This window comes from Hippichthys cyanospilos, chromosome 3 (assembly GCF_059441005.1).
Source record: "Hippichthys cyanospilos isolate Australia breed blue-spotted pipefish chromosome 3, RoL_Hcya_1.0, whole genome shotgun sequence".
Classification (NCBI taxonomy): Eukaryota; Metazoa; Chordata; class Actinopteri; order Syngnathiformes; family Syngnathidae; genus Hippichthys; species Hippichthys cyanospilos.
In genome coordinates this window covers 7,169,607-7,190,732 of record NC_142371.1, presented here as the reverse complement: position 1 = coordinate 7,190,732, position 21,126 = coordinate 7,169,607, and the positions used below count along the sequence as shown (strand labels likewise).

General features: G+C 37.2%; 1 protein-coding gene across 1 annotated transcript; it reads right to left on the bottom strand.

Moving 5' to 3' along the window:
• Positions 1-451: 451 nt before the first annotated feature.
• Positions 452-19,585, bottom strand: taf2 (TAF2 RNA polymerase II, TATA box binding protein (TBP)-associated factor). The gene is made up of 28 exons (XM_088411611.1): positions 19,415-19,585; positions 18,986-19,119; positions 18,789-18,843; positions 18,100-18,260; positions 17,303-17,421; positions 16,414-16,555; positions 15,579-15,810; positions 14,952-15,136; positions 14,069-14,182; positions 13,059-13,158; positions 11,920-12,005; positions 11,709-11,844; positions 10,407-10,561; positions 10,004-10,118; positions 9,490-9,599; positions 8,564-8,629; positions 7,691-7,817; positions 6,757-6,882; positions 5,833-5,973; positions 5,123-5,233; positions 4,262-4,455; positions 3,748-3,887; positions 3,519-3,588; positions 3,237-3,346; positions 2,529-2,758; positions 1,449-1,613; positions 1,227-1,326; positions 452-1,151 (listed from the first exon to the last, which is right to left on the bottom strand). Exons 2-28 carry the CDS (start codon positions 19,033-19,035, stop codon positions 880-882), a joined length of 3,612 nt encoding a protein of 1,203 aa, XP_088267737.1. The 5' UTR covers positions 19,036-19,119; positions 19,415-19,585; the 3' UTR covers positions 452-879.
• Between the last annotated feature and the right edge of the window lie 1,541 nt (positions 19,586-21,126).

Genomic DNA, 21,126 nt, shown 5'->3' with positions numbered 1-21,126 from the left:
CAAATGGTGGACATTAAATAATTCTGCATCATGGCAATATTCAGGAAGGCGTGCAGTAGTTTTGAAGATTGAGTTCACTAAGTCTGAACAGCAAAATGCTAAAACGTCTTTGCCCCTGCTATGGTCAAAGTATATAAATACAAATGGATGGACATGTGGACATGTGCCGGCGCTTTTAGAATTTTCAAGTTTAATATTTTGATGCAGCAATCTGTGACAGTGGCTCGCTGATTTGCAGTGCAGTGCGAGCGATGTCAGTTGAACCATATTTCATTCATAAATTTGTTTGTGTCTACAATTTTGCAGCACTGCCTCTATTATTACAAATTATTATAATAGATCATTTACAGTTAAAAACGATGTGCATATTGACAAGTTTTGAAGTTTGTGCAGAAAAGCAAGAATTAGGATAGAAGAATAAGAACAGTGAAAAGAACTTCAAACAAAAACATATGAAAAACAACTGCATTTATTACAAAAAAGGACTGTGAAATGCTGACATTGTTAAATATGACAAACTAAACTGAGTACATTGCAAGATGAGGCATTTTTTATTAAAAACAGACAGAAACGTTAACACTCAACGTACACTCTTCGATCTAAATTTTAAATTCCAAATGATTTTTCATCGTATTGCCTAAAACATTAACATGGTATACTTCACTATTCTATCAAATTAAATAATGACATTTTTGTGAACGTCCCTTAAAAAAATCTACTATCAATGAGCAAACAAGAACATTATGAATCTTTTTAAAAGTAAGCTTCCTCATATAAATGGCTCGCCTGAATGTGATGAAGTGATTAGTTTACCACTGTGTGTTTCACAAATTGATATCAAAATGTCAAAGAGTGATAGGTAACTTTCATGCGCATATTTCATTCGGATAAAGATGGCGAGTGCAGGGACTTGCCACTGACTGGGCTATTGCTGTAAGGATGCCAGTTACCTTTCTCTCTGTCCTTGCTGTCATGTTTGTGCTTATGTTTATGCTTGTGCTTCTTCTTTTTCTTCTTCTTATGCTCATGGTGGTGGTGGCCATGCTCTCCTTTGTGTTTCGAAGGTAATGATGTGGTCTCTTTGGAGAAGGATGGTACGGGTGTGGCTGGCATGGAAAGCATTGACTGTTCCACGAATGCCGGCTCTTTACCTTGAAGAAAGAGAATATTTGAGGTAGTATAATAATATAAACAAAAAAAATAGTTTTACATCTGTGTTGTATCACCTGGTGTAGAGGGTCTTTCCAGCAGATTGAGGTGATGATGAATGAAAGCCTGACTATCGTGGACCGTCTCCATATCAATATCTTCATCTTCCATGTTAAACTACAAACAGCCAGAACAAAACAATAACTATAAAAAAAAAAATAACTAAAGAACCGCTAACCTTGAAAAAAGATATAATAGCAATAATATTGCACAAAAACATTTATCATCATCGCCCTTACTCTGATTTTGTAGCGCCCCGCTCTAGAATCATCATCTTGATGCTGTAGTGCCTGTCCTGGTTCTGAAGGGGAGCCCAGTTGAGTCTCGGCCTTTCTCTTGATGCCCTGAGGAGGCTGTCCTACTCCACATACCCCCAAGGAAATAGGATCAGGCTCTTCATCCTCCTGCCAGAAGACAAAAAAAAAAAACAAAGCCGATACAGTATGTTCCGTAGCATCCAAACTATCCACCTTAACACGTCCTTAACAGAATAATCTTATCATTTTGGACAATCATTGAGACCAGTGCTTCTTAGATGGGGTTACATGTACCCCTGGGGGTACGTGAAGGCACTTCAGGGGGTATGTGAGATTCTAATGGGCTTTATTGCAGGTATCCGCAAATACTGTATAATTTAGTGCGGTAACAGGAACAAGGAACAGTACATTTGTATTTTCAAATAAAGAGCAAATTAACTGGAACATGCGACAACTAAATGCTAATCTGTGTTATAGAGACGCTTCCGATATGTTGTGTCCTTATTATGTTAAATTTTATACAGTTATACGTTATTAGTGACAATTTTCCTGCAGACTAGCCAGAAATAAAGTAAACGTTACACAAGCTCTCTTCTGCTGCTGCCTAGTCATTCTTTTTTTTTTTCCATCCCCAAAAATATTTGCACTGGTTGGGGGTAAAACAATAAATCACAGGAAAAGCATCATCGAAAAAAAAAAGTTGGGAACCACAGATTTAGAGCTATCTGAGAATTGGACGGAGTTTATTTTTTTCACAAAGACAATTCAAAAAAGGAACTGGAGCTGTTTTGAGAGGTTTTGCAATTTAATTTACAAGTGAGCCCTGAGCAACTGTGGTGTCATTTTCAGTCAAGATCAAGGAACAACATGGCCGCCCCAAGGGGGATTTAAAAAAAAGGTTGCTGCTTAAATTATATTCCACAAAAGCAATATTAATCAGAATACCACATGTAGACGCGTGGGGTTACAAAGTACATATTATTGTAACCCCCCCAAAAAAAAGAAAAGAAAAGAAACCTTGGGCTTATTTTCCTTTTACATTTACTTTGGCCCTGTACTTACAGGTGGGTAATTCAAGCCAACACCATGGATTCCTATACTGGCGGGCGTGTCGATAACCGCGCCAACACTCAGTTCCGGCTTGATGGTAGGATTCAGTACGGCCTTCTTCTCTTTCAGGTTTAACACAAGGCCAAGCTCAGGGAGGGGCAGGCAGGAAGGCCGAGTCAAACCAAACAAAGTATAGTAGAGGTTCACAGCATCGCAACGGAGGCGCCAATCATGAGAGGTACCTGAGTGGAGGAAAGATAAAAATGGATTTTAGGTCAAAGACTTATCAATTGATGGGGAAAATGAGCTCATTACCCGCAAATGATATAGTGTATGTCGAAAATGAGACATGATTTAGTGTGACTGAACACAATAAGTAAATGTCCCAGTGCAGGAAAATGTATATTCACCGATACTAAAAAAGTATCTCACTGTCTCCCCAATAAAAATAGGATGACACCAAGAATTTTACAGTTCAAAGTGACAAGAAGAGAATGAGATGCCGGCTGCTGTGACCCGGCGCCAGAGAAGTGCAAAACTCCAGCTTCAAACTTTCCTCTTCTTCTGAATTTTAGCACTATTAGGAAATCCTAACCACCCACTTGACAGCTCAATCCTCTAAGTGCTGCTGTTCATCCCTCTGACCTACAGTATACTGTATACATGCATTAGTGTAAAGTCATTTTTTGACTGAAAAGTAAGTTCACGTCTAAGACTCACCTGAGTTCATAAGCTTCCAAAGCTGATCTACCAGAGCTTCATTGCATATATCTGATTCTGCTGTCTTGGTGAAAGGTGGATTCTTGCAAAGCATGGCTAGGATTTTATGTCTAAAAGAACAACAGGCATTGAATGTTAAAATGTATTCAACACAAAACTTACTAAAGTAGATTGACTCTGCCAAGCAGAAAAATAGATTCAGTGTGAACGTTCACCGGTTGGAGCCAAGGACCTCTCGCGTCTGTACTACTCTATATCAAGCGAGTCTGTATGCTTTCTCACCTGACATAAGGAGCTGGATCACTCTGAACCAAGTTAAGTAGCCATTGTAGCTCAACTGAACTCTTTTCAACTGTAAAAGAAAAGATAACAAACGTATGACAAAAATAGACCTTTGGGAATCCTAACAGATTGTTTTTGTACAGTTCACATTTGTCACTTCTTATGGTCATTTACTCTGATCACAAGCATACGTAACTGATAGCTAGCAACAATGTGTTTGTATTTTTACCTCTTGTATAGTCCACCAGAGCCTCTAGAGCAGCAACACGGACATCAACAAAATGCCCATACTCTGCATAGGATCTGAAGAGTGAGGCTTCACTTGGGATGTGGCCATTTTTTTGAAGTTGTCGAATTGCTTTTACACAACTATGAGCCCGGGTTGAGAGATGGAAAAGAACACGTAAAAAATGTTACACGGCTCAAAAACATTACGTCTTTTAAATCAAAGTGCAAAGCAAATGATAATCGCAAAACGTAATAAACTCCTGTCAAGACTTTAGGAACCCCAAAAACCTCAAGTTTATTCAACCATTAGCATTGCATTGTGGAAAAAAAGCCATCAATTTTCAAAACTTCTGGTGAATAATTTGCAACAATAACCCCCAATCGTGTGGACTACTGACCATTAGAATAGCTTTTTTTTTTTTAATGTAAAATTAATCAAAATGTCAACGGAAATACATACTGTACGTACAAGCAGTCAAAAGTCACAACAAAAACCTGACAATCAATAAAGCTACCTGATGGTAATCGTGCTCCTGTAGCTTGGCAAAAGTTTTTCCATGTTCAGGAATCTCGTTACCTCCTCCAAAATTAGACGAACATCGCCATTTAAATTGTCCACTGTTCGTGTCTCATTATTGATACTGATGGCCGGCGTCAAAGAGTTGGTCAGTGCTTCAAGCAGATCTGCACGGTAGTAATTATCTGAGAACTGAAAACAGACCAAGAAGGCAAGAGTATTAATAAGCAGTAAAACTACAAAGTATCACTCATTTGGCACGTAACGTGCACAACATATTTCTTTAGCCAACCATCAATATCCATTTTATTATTATTACTTCTGAAAATACAGATGCCCTACAGAAACGGACACAGAAGAATGTTTACAATACTACATCTGCACTACGGTCCGGGATATCTTCTTCCAGTTTATGTGGATGGAACACTCCAGAATCTGGGACATATTGGACAATTCTTCTCAACCTTTCTATGACATGCCGTGGCAGATGGGCAGCCTGTTTAGTCTGTGCATCATCCCACGCAGGAGCAGAACTGAGGGCTTGAAGAACTTGTCTTTGCTGTCATTAGACTGTACAACAGCAGCGTAGTCCATCAATGAAAAGATTCATCAAACTTTCAATTTCCATAAAGTAGTCTTTACAAATAAATTTGCAAGTGTGTGCTCCTGTAATATTTAATTGGTTGAGGTTTTTTTTTTTTTTTTTTTTTTTAAACAAACCACAGTGGGCCTCTATAAAACCCAAACTTGCAATCTGGTGATCATTAAATGACCGTCCTATTTTATAGAAGAATCTAAACTACTGAGATTTTGTCGGGATGAGCAATTTAGGCTACAGGGTGTGTAGATGTGTCCTTACTTTGTTCTTCCTGTTGTCGTTGTACTTGATCAAGTCAAGTATGAAGTTGAGGACATCTTTGGGACAGAGGTTCTGGACATCTCTAAGTAATGCCATGGCAACGGGCATCGTCTTCCAAAGAATAATGTAAGAAAATATTTGAAAAAAGGAAACGTTACTTATTAGACTTTGTAGCAAGGAACAACAATACTCAAATAAAAGCAACAAACAATATACAATATACAATACAGTATATAAAAAGTGCAGTAGCCACATCTCTCGCATCAACAGTCTCTTTTAACCAATCGCGACAAAGACAAGAGTTTTTAATAGTTTTGTCCATTTTTTGACTTAAGCTAACATAATACCAATGAGGAAAGATATCCAAGTATCATCATATTTAGCGATGGGCCAGTACCAATAACGTTGGCTTACAAACCCTCCATATCTTCTTTTTTCCATTTTTATTTGTGACGGTGCTCCCCACGTCATATGATTAGCGATTACTAGACTATGATGGCATTAAAAAAAATTGATATGATAGAACACATTTATTTACATCTTATTGACATTTCTAGTGGGGTTTTAATCTTAATAACGGTCTAAATATTACACATTGTCCCTTAAAGGTGTTCCCTTAAAAGGCCATTATTTCTGGGGGTAGGTACTGTATGTGTGGTGCAGAATGTCCCTAAAGATATCTAATGCCTCTTTGAATGAAGACACACTACCTTTTGTAGAAAATAGCTCTGGAAGTTGATGAAGTTGTTGGTCTTCACAATGTTGGGGCAGCTCTTACAGCAGAACATTCTGGTGAATAAAGACTTCATAGCAGGTGGGCCCTGCCATGTGCTCACCATAGCATTGGCTATCTGCAAACATTACATGTACAAAATTATTTCCATATTGAGACTTTGTTTACATGTAAATGCATGTTGCCATGAAAACACATTCTCCTTTACTGATATCAGATTTTCTTTTTATATATTCAAACAATGTTTCTGATAATCTTCTAACTAATTTAAATGTCTAACAATAGCAAATACAAGCTGCAGTTTTAAAATGATGCATTTTTTTCAAAGGAAGAAAAAGACAACAATCGGTATATCTTGTGACTGGTCAAATACAGTTTGGAAATTGCCAACTAAACCCAATAACTGGCTGCGTCACCCTTGGCATTACTTTTACATTTTCAATAAGGATCAGAACAGCGTGGATTGTCCTCCTTAATTAAAAAAAAAAAAAAAAAAAAGTGCAATTTGTATAGACATACTTTTTTGTATGATAAACATTTACAGATTAAAAACGTAAAGGAAAATGCATTGCCTGCAATGTAAGTATCACCGTGTCAGGAATAATGGTCAAGCTGTAATGTTTAGCAAAAATAAAAAGTATGATCATTTTAGTCTCCTTTAATTTGCACCTAATCTAAAAAAATTCAAGCTGCAATGAGGTTTACGTGAAAGAGCAGCTGCGACTGTGATTTACATTACGATCAGCTAATCGCAACTTCTATCAGTGAGGAGTTTACTAAAAAAAATAGCTATTTGTTTATTAACATAACAGCCATTTTGCGGCAGACTCTGCAAACCACATAGTCACCATACTACTTAATTGAGGTCATTTTAAAATGTTTTCGGCAACATTGACTGTACCTTTGCCAAACAGAAGCAGGCCTGCATGCGGACTTTGTAGAAACACTGTTCTTGTTCAAGAACGTCAGTCAGAGCCAGTCTGGATGCAGGAGTTGGGAACGTTTCAAGAGCTGATATGGCCTCCTCCTAGAAGGAAAAAAAAAAGCATGAAGCCCAACATCAGCCATGAAGAAAAAAAAATTGTCGAAATTACACGCGGAGCACAGTAGGAAAGCTAAACCAGCTCCTTGATCACCGGAGATTAGATTGTAGAGTATTGTAAATTCACTTTCTAATGGTGGAAACCAGTTTTAAATTGAATAACCCACCATATTTTTCAGACTATAAGGTGCACCTTTTTACAAGAGGACGATTAAAGAGGGCATTTGTATAAGAAAGATGTCAGTATTCGACAGTTTTGTAAAAACACCAGAGGAGATTTATGACACAGATGATATGATAAAAATAATTCTTTCTTAATCTGGGATTTTTATGAACTTGAATAAAAAGTTTTATTTTCCTGTTTTTTTTTGTTTGTTTTTTTCTGGTCCTATTTTATTCAGAAAAAATAAAATGATCAGAGCCCAAAGTACACACCTTAAACAGGGTTGCCGATAATTACGAAATATGGTGTAGGCACTGTATAGGTGCAACCCTGTATGGATTACAGTAAACAAAAAATAGTTGTTTTAAATAAATTAAAAGCCCGTTGATGCCCATGAGTCTACAGTACCGCTAAACTTACTTACAATTGAATCTTCTCATTCAAGAACATGACAACACGCTAAATAATACAACAGTAGTGGCTCAATACCATCTTTGTTATCCCTTCCATAACTTTGTCTTGTTTTATTGGCAGCTACAACTCAAATGAATCTCACTGAAGAAATCAATTTCGACACTGAGTTGACATCTCAACAAGTCACACTCCATTTTATAAAGACTCCTTACTGACCTGTGCAACTACATCTCTTTCATAACGCAGCTGGTATTGCCACATGAAGTCGGCTTGCTCCAATTCTACCTTCCTCAGGATTGACATGTCTGGGTCAATCCTTATCCACAGAAGAGGAGAGTCAGCACTGCGAAAGGAAGAAGACAATTGAAGGCAAAGCATTTAAGCAGCGGCTGTAAAATTTCGGGAGACAAGTAGAGCTTAAACATTATCCGTTCCACTACATAAAGTTTTGTGGCATTGTCTTCATAAAACATCCTCAGATTTTGAAGTAAAACCCATGCATTGAAACATTCTTGAGAATATGTAAATATATAATATTCAAACATTCAATGTCATCCTCTTTTCACATTGCTGATGATTCACTCACCAGTATTTCGGTCAGTCGTTCCATTTTTTTAAGAATCAAGATTTTTGTGATTTGTTTGTCTTTGCTCTGGCAGCGCAAAAACAAACGACCTAAGTCACTCCTCGTCAACTATTTGGGTCTTTGTCTTGAACTAACAGAGATAACAACCAACACATTTTTAAGGCTGATTCCAATGCTGATTAAGTACGATGTGTATGTAAATCGACTCTTAACCCATCTAAACACTGACCTAAGGTTAACCTTGTAGGTCAATCTTATTGACAAATAAAATAGTCAAATATTTGATGTGAGTGGTTAGTAAGAGGCAAAATGCAGGATCAGTTCCTAGGAGAAGTAGTTTCTTGCAGCTAACCTTTCATGTAAACATCAGAGGAAATTTCATTTAGAATGGTTTTGGCTGGAGAAAAATCCTCCCTAAACATGGTATCTGAGAGTCCCTTCCCCGCACATAACTATTTTGGAAATGCAAATGAAGCAATTGGCATATTACTGTATTGTCTTACTCCATGGCTGATAAATCCATGTCCACTTCCTCTCCATTCATCAGTGGGATCTTCTTTTTTTTATTTCTAGGGAGAAAATAAAATTAAAATACAACATTAATAAATATAACAACAATAAAGCGCCCACTAAATAACACACAAATTGATGTCGAAATCATTTGCATTTGCAGTTTCTCTGATCGCATTACAACATTCAGACTTCTCTAGTCGCAGATTTGTTTGCCATCTGCCAAAGTGACTGGAGGAGTCTTTTTTTTAATGCCTAATACTGCCTCGAACTTGTTATGACTGAGCTGTAAATAACGCTGAGAGGACAAGCAGGGCTGTAATATTCTCAATCCAACCTTCAGGCTAACATAGATATGTGTGGTGCCCAGATTTATCACTGATGACAAGTGAGGGAAATAACTATTACCTTGAATTGCGCCCTGAGGACAAATAAAGCTGTGAATTGAATTAGTTGAAAGTTGCAATATGCAGTTATAAAGTTATAAGACAACAACTATCTGTGATAGGGAAATCAGGTGATCAAACCAAAGGGCATTCAAGCCAAGTGGTGGCTAACCAAAATTATTTTAACGATACTAATTGCTCTCATTAGTCACAGGTAAACTGGAGTTTATGCTAAGTGACACTCTGAATGGGATGGCTCAAATACGCCACTGATAAGAACCACTTGGAGGCTATTTAGAAACGTTAAAGCATGTTTTTTGTGAAGCAGAAGGAAAAGAAGGGAAGCACAGAAAACCCATGGATGCAAGAAGTGGGATTTTCCATTAGACATTTCACAACTTCACCAGACTGCCGCAGACCTGTTATATTACCATGCTTTGAAATGTCCAAAATCATATGGTATAGAACATGAAACATGATATACAACAATTTCAAAATACATTTGTGAATATTCAGTGGCGGGTTAACTGCACCTTCGGCTCTTGGAATGACATGGGATATCATGTTTGAGGCTGTTCTCCTCTATCTGCAAGGTATGGTTGAATGACCCATCTAGTTCTTGGACAGTCACCTTGATGGGACCCTGGATGGAGGGGGATATACCAACATTTGAAAAGTTATTGTATGGTATGTACAGTTTCTAAGAGTCAACACACTATTGTAAAAGTTCAGTTCATTTTAACCATAAAACGATTTGGAACGGCAACACACCATTATCACAGTACATGTTAATTTGACTGGCATCTGAGTGAGGTAAAGAGGTTGAACTTAACGTCATTAAGACACCCGGGAATTGTTTTATTTAAAGAAAAATACATCTATGATATTTTGTATGACAGTATTTTTTTCTAGTTACCAATCGTAAAACATTTAATCATGACATTTATTCAACCCCTTATACTTGACTCCTTAGAGATATAAATGCATCCAGAAGACAAACTACATTTTCCAAGGTCTGTATGAAAAGATCTTAGTTGAAATACCCACAACATATTTCTGAGTTCCAGAGGATGTGTAGTCTTGACGGATCTCCAACTCCAAAACATTCCTTTTTCTGTTGAATGCAAAGCTGCCATAAAACTTTACAACAGCACTCTGATCTCTGATTATGAATAAGTGAAGACAAATAAAAGAAAAACTTGGAACAATCAATCATCATTTTTGGTTTTCTTTCTTTCTTTCTTTCTTTCTTTCTTTCACCTGCCAAAAACACATTGAAAAAATAGTACTATAGGTATTGCACCACAAAAAAAAAAAAAAAAAACTTGCACTTCTCAAGAAAGCTGGAGGTATAGTCCATGATTTTCAGACTTTTGCATCTTAAAATGACATGGTCGGACATGGTCTGACCAGAAGGCAATGAATTTGAGCGCTGCAGATTAAAGGATACACCCATTGTTTGATAAGCGGGGAAATGTCCTTGCCAGAGACATTAGAGATGGATTTCAAGAAGGCATGAGTAGATAGAAGCATTTGACTCCACATGTGACTCTGGTATCTCTGTGACGAGGCTGTGCTAGCCAAACTCAAAAGCTTGTTAAAAACCTGAAGGAAAGATAGACAAAATAAAGAACAAATAAGTTGTCATTTTTTGTTCTGGCTCATGCCGTTAAACAAAAATGCACTTCCTAATTAAGTCACAGGTGATGAGGAACCACTGAACAACTTTGTGATAAAAGTGCAAGAGGAGCAACCCCTATTAAGAGCTCAGGGAACGCGGATCATAATAAAACCCATTTCCATCCAGCAGTGGATGAGATCAGGATAGGTTTTTGGAATACACCTACACAAGTCTGGTATACAGGACAAAAAAAATACAGTGAAGAGGGGAATTAAGACACATTATTTAAAATGCAAATGTTTTGATACTCTTTATGTGCAGTAAAATGTTTTTCCAGCCCGTGGTTGCATAATGAAAGTCTGCTGGAGGAGCAAAACCTGGGTTAGGGAAGCCAAATGAAAAAAAAAAAAAAAAGTGCAATCATTGCATTCATATTGCATACAACTGTATGTACTGAGTCAGATTGTTGTTTTTGGGACCGCAACACGGGCCCAATGGCTCAGGAGTGAGAAACGAGGATACAGTGGAACCTCATTATGAAATCGTAATTGTACTGTGATCCCCTTTGCAATGCAAAACCCATGCAAATCGAGGGGCTGTTTTCTAGTGAAATGAATTGAAATGCAATTAACTCGCTCCAGCCACAAAATGTTAATGTGTGTTCACTAGACCCAACTCATGTTTTGTTCAAAACAAGACTGCAGAATCAGTCAGAAATAAAGAACACTTCATCAGCACAACATTCTCCTTTTCCCCCGCATTTTGTGGTGACTTCCAGTAGCAAACAATTTGTATCAGCACAGGTTGGCACCTTGATTGGAGATAGGAAGAAGGACAAACAACCATAGCTTCGCTTGTCGTGTCTGTGGTTTTGTACACATAAAATCCCGACAGCTTACATGACGCAGCTATGTTTGTAGAGGATGCAAAAAAACATATTACTGAGACACAGAAAATAAATTGATTACGCTATTAGTTTGGACTACTCAGCAAGCATACATTTTCCTGACCTTAACTCATGCCAGGGGTATTGCACAAGCACAAAACTTGAAGACGACTGTCCAAAAAAATTGCACTATGCAAGTGTGTACCGATAAAAAGAAAACTCAAGTTAAAAAGAAGCTGTCTCACCTGCAGCATGAACTCCATGCTGATCCTGTTTTCAATCAGTCTCATCACCAAGTGTGCTTTACATTGGAACATTTTGTAGTACTCCCATGACAATGTGTGTGGGTGTTTTAGAGAGAAATGAAGGTGTGGGGTTGGGCTGGAGAAAGACAAGAATCCAGGTATCAGCAAATTCCTCAACCCAGCGATTTTACATGGAATTAAAATACAGTACTTGTCCTTTTCTTTGCCTCCGCCAAATGTTGGGTGCAAAAGAACACCTCCCATCTTCAGTTCATATTCAACAATCTTGTCCAGCTCCTGTGACAAAATAAACATGTAATTTAAAAATATTGCATGTGATGTCTGAACGTCCTTAGGTCATGTGAATCCCTATGATGTGTGTCAAAAGGGTGCTTGCAGTTTGTCAATTGGAGGCACAGTCTCAAGCGTGTATAGAGACTGGTTGGGTTGCTTAGAAAGGGCATCAAACGTAATAACTGTAGGTAACAAATCAAGTGTTGTGGCGACCCCTAATGGTAAAAGTTACAACAATTTTATGGTTTTGAATGTGCAGCTCCACAGTACACAGTAGTAATAACGGCGTCAGTCCTATTCTGAAGGAAAACTGCTAGAATTAAAATTATGCCATCCAATACATTTAATTAGTTATTCATTATATAAAAATAAAATAAAGAACGATGACTTCATTTTCATTCAAATGCATTAAGAGACCATCTTGAGTCAAGATTCTGATTCTGGCTTAGTTTAAAAAATAACGATTAAGATAATTTTCCAGATTCTGCAGAACTTGCTGCTTAGGTAATCATTTGAATCAGGTGTGCTTGATAAAAAAAAGAATCAAAAACATGCAGGATTGTGGCCCTTGAGGACAGGAGTTTGAGACCTATGAATTAGAATTTAAAAATTACTGGGCAAAATACAAAGTGTAAGTGAAGGAATTATTGAGGTATTTGAATATGGCACATATAGTCCGTAGTAAATTTAGTTATCAGTATTCACCAGAACATTTAGAAAGAATTGTAATTTCAAGTAAAACTATTTAATTCAGGGGTAGGCAACTCCGGTCCTAGAGAGCTGTTGTCCTGCATGGATTAAATGTCTCCCTTCTTTAACACGCCTAATTTAAACAGTTAGGATTCTGCAGAACTTTCTGATGACCTGATTATTTGAATCAGGAGTGATGTGGAGGAGAGATATCAAAAACATACAGGCATGCAGCTCTCTAGGAACTGTGTTGTTTACACCCGGTTTAAGAAGACATCATGAGACTGCTTGTATATCCAAATACTACTGGGAAATTTGTCGAGATTTGCCATAAAATAGAAAGAAAAAAAAAAGCAAAGCTAATACCTCCTTGATCCAGTGCCGATACTCATTCACTCCAAAAGTCTTCTTTAGATAAAGGCCAAAGATATAGCCCGAGATTCCCTTCAACACCCACTCATCAGCCCTACAAAAGTATCAAGATATCATGTTTATACAATGTTTAGGTTTGCACTAAATATTAAATATGCACTCTGCTGTTTTCCTAATGGTTGCTAATAATTAGTGATTAGTAACAACACAATCCCTGCCTTCTGAGCCTATCGAAGGGTTTCATAGTTTTTTTATTATTTTATTTTTTTCCAGGATTTATTCTTTCCGTTTAAGTGATACTATTGGACAATGTCTAATTTGCACATTCCTGTTTTATATATTTTAGTCCAGTTGATCTAAAAAAAGAAAAATAAGTTTTCACTAGTGAAACTGAGTACTTGAGTTTACTCACTGAATACATAGAACCCTATTTTGGTAGACTGGTGCCTGTGGGCGCAGCGTAAAACTAGGCAGATCTTCATTTTGGTGTCAGTGCGTGTCTGAGCTACCATTTACGGGATTGGGTCCTTGCTGCGCATCTCTTAGTGTTAAGGTGCACATACCAAAAGATCGAGAACGCAACCCATGCACAGTCAAACTTGCGCTTTGTGGTAAACATAGGCTCTGCATGAAAATAGGGCCCTAAGTACAATTCAAAGTTTTGGGGCACTACTTTTTATTTTTACTTGATATATTATTTAAAATTCTACTCACATTACACTTGATTGAATTTGTCTCACAGATATATGCAACAAAACATAATGACACAGTTACCTTTGCATTAAGAATATAAAGAACGAAAACTCTCTTGGACTTGAACATAGGTGCTTGCTTAGCAAATGGTCAAAAATGTGCCCTTACATTAATGAAAACCAGTAGTTTATGAATCTAGATTACTGACCTGATCGAAGTGACATTACAAGAGAGCCCAAAAATTCAATAATAATAATAATGCATCTGTTCGTTTTATTAATGCAATAGTCTTTTAAACGAAAGTGTCTCACCAAGACATCCTGGAGATGAAACAGCCAAAAAACTGTTGAGCCAAGGCCTGGGCAAGGCAACGGCGTGTCAAAGGGGTCTGGTCGATGATCATAGCACTATGAAGCAAGTTGGTGCTGGAAAATATGACAAAGTGCTGTGATAAATGAAAGCAAAGAAAGCGTGTACAAGGAACAGTCAAAAGGTTATGAGCCCCATTCGGATTGGATTTACTCAACTTATAGTTCATATTTTTTCACAGAAATGTCAAAAGTGTGTAGTTAGAATACTTGCTTAGTTATGTCTTGTTAAAAAAAATGCTTGAGAGTATCTACTTCCTGTAAGTCATTTTGGAATTGACACTACTACTAATACACTCTTGGACCAGTTTCAGTGCATCTAATTGCTATTTGCTGTAGGTTTAAATTCAAGTATCAGATACCTGTGCAGCTTTACCTCAAATGATTACCAGCCTGTCATTTTTGAATAACACTAAGCATCAGAAGGCCCAGTATGATTGTGTCAGTTTACTGCATATTTACTTTAAGTTATTGGTGTTCACTGTTTGAACAGTGAATGTATAATGTTTGCAGAGTTTATAAATGGATTTAAAAATCACTTTGTATTTTTGTGTTATTGAAAATAAATGTATTTAGACTCATGCTTTGTGCTCCTTAATATGTTCAAAATAGCTTTATTTACGGTTTGGACAGACATATTTTTTAAATTGAAACAAAACATTGTATTGTAAAACCACAACATTGTTGTAAAAGGAAAGAGGAAATGTACCATTTGTATACTGTATTTATGCTGTTTTATGCCGACCTCAGGGGGCCAAGGTAGGTACACCAGTAACTTGCATCAAAGTTAAAAGAAAAATAAAGGCTCATGAAAATGCATGCCTACCTGAAGATGCTCATGGAAGCATAAGAGGACACTTGCACATAAGATTCATCCACAAAAACCGTCTTAAAGCAGGAGTAAGGGTAGCGACATGTTAGAATTTCTTCATAGAACTCAAAAATCTCATGCAGGTAAGACATGGAATGCTTGAGGAGTGGCAGCAGTTGTGGTAGGCAAAAGTGGGTCACCTGACGGGAGAAAAGGAAAAAAAATGACGAACATTAAAATTGATATAGACTCTCCTAGGCTGAGCATCATTCATTTTTGGCGGCAAGTCAAGGACAATTGTCCTGACTTCAAAACTATTTTTATGGATATGCAGCTGGCTGTTTACTTATACTATTTAGGACTAACGTCATATTTGTACCGAAAATGAATTCGTCTGACCGTCACAAATATTTAAAATCCGGTTTCTCTGAAGAAACTTTCTTAGAGTAGATTGAGAATATGTAAAAATAGGTGAGCTAAAGACCACAATGATAAAAATAAAAAATAAAAAAAAAACACGGAGAACAGTTGAATCGCAGAAAGGCTTTCAACTATAATTTATGAGCATATCAAATGAGCTTCCTTAAGGTGATTACTGCAAGGGATCGTACACCAGTAGTACCAAAAGAACAAAAAACTCACCTCATGCATGTAGGGGTCTACAAGAATTTCAAAGGGCCCAACAGCCAGGGAGATGTTAGGGGCTGCAGTTGGGATAGATAGGACATAGTGGAAAATTTTCTTCCTCATGTCATGTGTGTAGACGGTCTCAACTAGGTCACCACATGACACTGCAACCATGGCTGAATCTGTCGTGAACTCGAGCTTCCACGTGCACAGTTCTGAGTAGGAGTCCACACAAGGGAACCAGAACCTTGGGAAAAGGCCAATGCGGAAATATTTTATTTCAGCTGTTTGTAAACCATTTTCCAGGTGAATCAACTGCACACTTTTATGTTCTTATTAAAAATAGTATGACACTTTTTTGGGGGGAGAGTTTGTAATTGTATTTCTTTCACAACGCTGATTATCGCACACTTTTGAAAGGGAAAACTACCCTCCCTTTTTCAATCATTTATGTGATGCAATTTCCTGAAGCCATTTCTCTAGAATTATACTTACGCACAGAATCTGGACATCAGATCTGAATCAGATTGAAACAACAACAGTAATTTGAGTACACATAACTATATATAACTAGGCAAAACATCTACTGGAAAGCTACAACCTAAGTCTTTGTTTAAGCAAAAGTCCTAAATGCATATTTATGTACATGTGAGTTGAGTTTTCTTTGTCTTTTTTTTCCTCATATTTTAGCAGTCAATAACAAAAGAGAGGAAATAGAAGGAAAACGACACATGGCTTTGATAGGTTTTCGACAGATAAAATCTGAAATGTAAAGAATGCCTTGCATGCTTGCCTTCTTTTGTGAGTGTGTGTGTGTGTCAAGATCTGTGCATAAAAGTATTATTAATACCTTGTGGAGTTGTGGTGTCCAAAGGAAAACACATGAGCCCCTCTCTCTGCCATACTGCCTTCCACATCATGGATAACAAAGTGGAGACCCCCTTTTGGCTGGTCCAGGGAAAATTCAATGTATACCTTCAAAAGGTGTGACTCTGGAGACAAAAGCACACAATCAACATGGTATAATATGCGACACTTTTTGGAGAGCTAAAAAAAGATAAGTAATTTGGGATGACATTACATTGATACCTGGTACTTTATACGTACAACACTATTTAAGACCTAACTAAAATAGATCAATTCTTGCTCTAGACTTAAACTGAGCAACACTAAGACAAAAATCAACATTTCTAGCCTGCAAGAATGTATTCAGTACTTCCTTTCAGATAGCTTACTGGAAGATGGTAACGTCCACGTGGATTCTTCTGGATATGCCATGTGGCTGTACCCAAGAGCATACATTCATCATTCCATTTTCTACAGCCGATTATTCTCTCTAGGATCGAAGGCTTGCTGGTGCCTATCCCAACTGTCTACAAGCTTTAGTCGGGGGACACCCTGAATTGGTTGCAAGTCAATCGCAGGGCCGAAAGGGACAGACAACCATTCACACACCCAATTACAACAAAGGACAATTTTAGAACGTATAAAACACCTGCCATGCATGCTTTTGGAGTGTGGACAGTGAGGAAGCCGGAGTGCCCGGAGAGAACCCACATGGGCTCGGGAAGAACTTGCAAAGTCCACACAGGAAAGCTGGAGCTAGCTGGATTTGAACTCGGGACCCTGAACTGTGAGTCGAACATGCTAACCACTGCGCCACCAAGAAGCCTTACTGAAGAACAATCTTATTAAATGAACTGATTTGGTTTGATTTGTTTTAGTCTAGATTGCCTCACCATCTCCTTGTTTCCAGAGTTCAGAGGGAACCCTGATGACCAACTCCCCATGCCCAGCATCAGGATCCACAGCGCTCACAGCTGCAGTATAGGCACTAGAGAAATAATTCAGGTTCCTTCTGTCGAGAAAAACATTAATTGCACATTCAATTCACATTTCAATTAGTTAAGAAACATTCCACTTTTATACATACAGACAGGCACGATAAATAAATTTCCATAACATTTGTATTAGACATCCTATATTAATAATTGCAAAACAGTACCTTAAAAAGCTTCTAAAACCAAAATAACTGTAACATTTATGTGCGTTCATACTGTATGTACTGTATGTTACATTGCATCAAAAATCAACGCATTTCTTAATAATCAAAAATAATTAGTGGTTATGAAAATGGATGGATGGGCCGACGGCCGGACGGACGGAAAACTGTCACACCCCAAACAAACTAGCTCACAAGCATGGTTGAAAGTGTACAGAACATCTACTGTATATTACGTGCCAATCTGTAATGGCCTTAACACAAAAAAGTGTCCACCAAGCAGTTCAACTGCAAATTTAAAATCGAATGATCTTCTAGCAATGTCTCTTGACAAATACCATTGCACTTAATGCATATTATAAAATGTCTTTTCAACATGATCATTAATATGTTAGTGGAGAATTTCCAAATATCTTAAACAATAACATCCCAAAACTACAGAAAGAAACTTAGTGATTTTTCCCATCCAAAAATAGCCTTGCTTAAAAAAAATTGCAACCCAGACCCAAAGACTTTTCAACAAGCTGTACTTACTGCTTAGACTCACTGTGACACACTTCCAAAGTAGGGTCATTGTAAATGAATGGCGCTTCGAGATCATTTATTCGAACCCTGTAGATTCGGCACTGTTTACTGTTCAACTTGATTCTGTTAAGGTTGGCTACTGTAGGGAGTATGGTCAGCTCAACATAGCCCTGAGTGAATGAAAAAAATAGAGAAAGAATGATAAATACACAATTTCTTACTCTGGCTTAATCCTCAGATATTGAAACAAAGTCCCTTAAATTACACATTATTGCTTATTTTCAAGTTCACCAAAAGGCATCGACATTGTTCCCAATATCGATATTTTAAGGTTACTGATGAAAGCAGAGTAAGAATATGTCAAACGACTTCGTAAATAAGATTATTTTATTGCTTATTATTAGATGTCCCCATCTGATCATGTTATCAAAAATCTCAACATTCACATAATTTTAGACGTGAAATCAACAAAAGCAGATTAAAGTGGAAATCTGAGTAAGAATGCACTTCATATAAACAGTTGTAATTACTGTTGCTCCAACAGCATGAGTGAAAACTGGGCATCATTACTTTAAAAATAAAAAATATTCAAGATTTGAGGTGATAGGACATCATACATTGTGCAAGTTATTATTATATTGCTGTGGCATGGACGTGCCAACATTTAGCCCTCTTAAACATGAGTACTTGATACTCACAATTACAGACTTTCTCTGGAAGTTGATATTGTTGATGCACACAACCTGGTGGGTCGTAAAAGAAAAGGCATAATGGCATTACAAATCGTTTTGACAACATTTCCTTTCATGGTGGTTTGCAGTTAACTAAAGGGAACACGTTACTTACATTTCAACTTTCATTAATCTATTCATGCAAAAAAAGATCAAATACTTATAATTTAAAAGGTCGTGGACTCTCAAATCCTTTATCCTTTTTTCTGTTCATCTTAGTTTCGTTGTCACAAGACAGATGTTCAACCTCTTCTCATCGTCGTGTTACTGGGACATAGGGTGCAGAAACTCATCTGTCCTAGAAAATGGAAAACCACATTGGTAAAGAAACATAGCGAGATCTTCCCTCAAAAAAAGGTAGTTTGATGAGTAAAAGCATAAAGTTCAATGAATAAAAGCATTAAAACCAGACAAGACACAGCCACCCCCGTGGGATCCATGCGAATTGTTTTTCATAAATTACGATTCACAATGTATTTTAGTTTCTTCATTCACTATAAATGCGTTTAAGCATGTGTGATAGCAAAAGTGAGCAAACGTCCACTGTTGTAAAATAGCGCCACATACAATGCTAAATGCTAAAATGTGCCTACCGATGTAAACATTACAGTAGCGACTGCAAAGGTCCATCATGTTCAGCCATTTTATTTTTCGAACGTCCGAGAGAATTCTGTGCAAAAATTACAGCAACATATCAGCATTATTTTTGTCAAGAATGTGAATGGTAAATCTTGAATGAAGACCAATGCAATCCACTTATTCCACAGCGTTTGTGGGGCGGAAGTACACGGCATCTCAGTTGGGACAAACCTAGACTATGCGCCGCTAACGTTTTTTGTGCCTCTTAATATGGTGGGTTTTCTTCTTTTAGTAGAATGAAGATGAAGATATTGGTTATTAATAAGTAACAATTCCTATAACAATATTTGTGGTTTATTATTTCTTATTTATACTTTCCCCCTCAGGTTTCTTTTTCTTCTTCGGCAAGTAGCAACTAACGTTTTAAAACTCATTATCGGCATCCACTGTGTTGGAGTGTGGATTGGGCCATTTTACTACATTCAAGGAAGCAAAACAAATAACACATTTCAGTTTCTCTTCATTTATTGTTCCCGTCTTGCTTGGAAATTGAAACAAGATTTTGAAATTGACGTCTTCAATCAAACTGCGTCCAAGTACTACAAATTTCGTTTTGCAGTCATCCTATGCCTAGTTTATACATTTTACAGTGATTTTTAATACGATTTTAAAACCACTGTATGCATTGATTTCTGGACAGATTTTTAACACTGTTTGAATTCCATTATCAAACGGTTAGTATCAGAAAGTGATCTATTTGAAATTGGCATGAACAATCTGTGTTAATTTGTTTTTTTATAAAATTATGTTAGAAAATGTTACACTTCAAGGAATGATAACCAGAAAAATCATCTGGAGACTAGACAGCCCTCTGGTGGACAAATCTTAGACTGTCATTTGAAGTCGCGACGTGTGACTGCTCATTTGTAATAATGCTGCAGAGTGTACATGAGAATGAGCTCTGAAATTATAGCAGCATTATTAAATAGATATTAGATGTGGGTTTTATCCCGCTAATCTGTTTATGATTAATTAGTGGTTAATTTGTGGTACGAAATAAACAACGCCCATAAAGTATGATCATGTAAAACTATTGCAGTGTGTTCTGTGCAAAAGATCTGACATTAATTAATTAATTTATTTTAAAGAAACAGCTTCCGTATAGAAGCTTGAATGTGTGCAGTATGTCTATAACGATACTTAAGTGAGTTCTTGAGTCAACTTTTTAAACAACATTTTATTTTTACTTTCCTACACTCATATTGAAGAATTTTTCCATGTGTGTTTATGTGAGGCTTCCAGATGATGCCAACATATTTAAAAAAAAACAAAAAGGGACCCAACTATTGTGTATGAGAATGGTCAGTATATCAACCGTTGTACTTTATTACTGGCTTTATCCACAGGAGACAGTTCCTGGCCTTTAAGACCTTCCAAAAAAGCATGTAGAACACCTCTCAGACTTCTTGTTGGCAGTATCCACACTGTGACTTATAATACAGTATTGTTAAACATGTGGCTCACATCTAAGCACTATTGGTGGGCAATAAACCAGATCACATCCAAAATTCAATAGACTGTGATAATAAGGAAAGAAAGAGACCTCAACCTGGACAAAATTAAACTAGGGTTTCATTAGATGTTACCTCATTTTTTACCTGCGTCAAGCCAGGGTGCAATGAAAACTTCTGACCTCAAGTCTCTCAAGCAACAGGGAAGGAGAAGC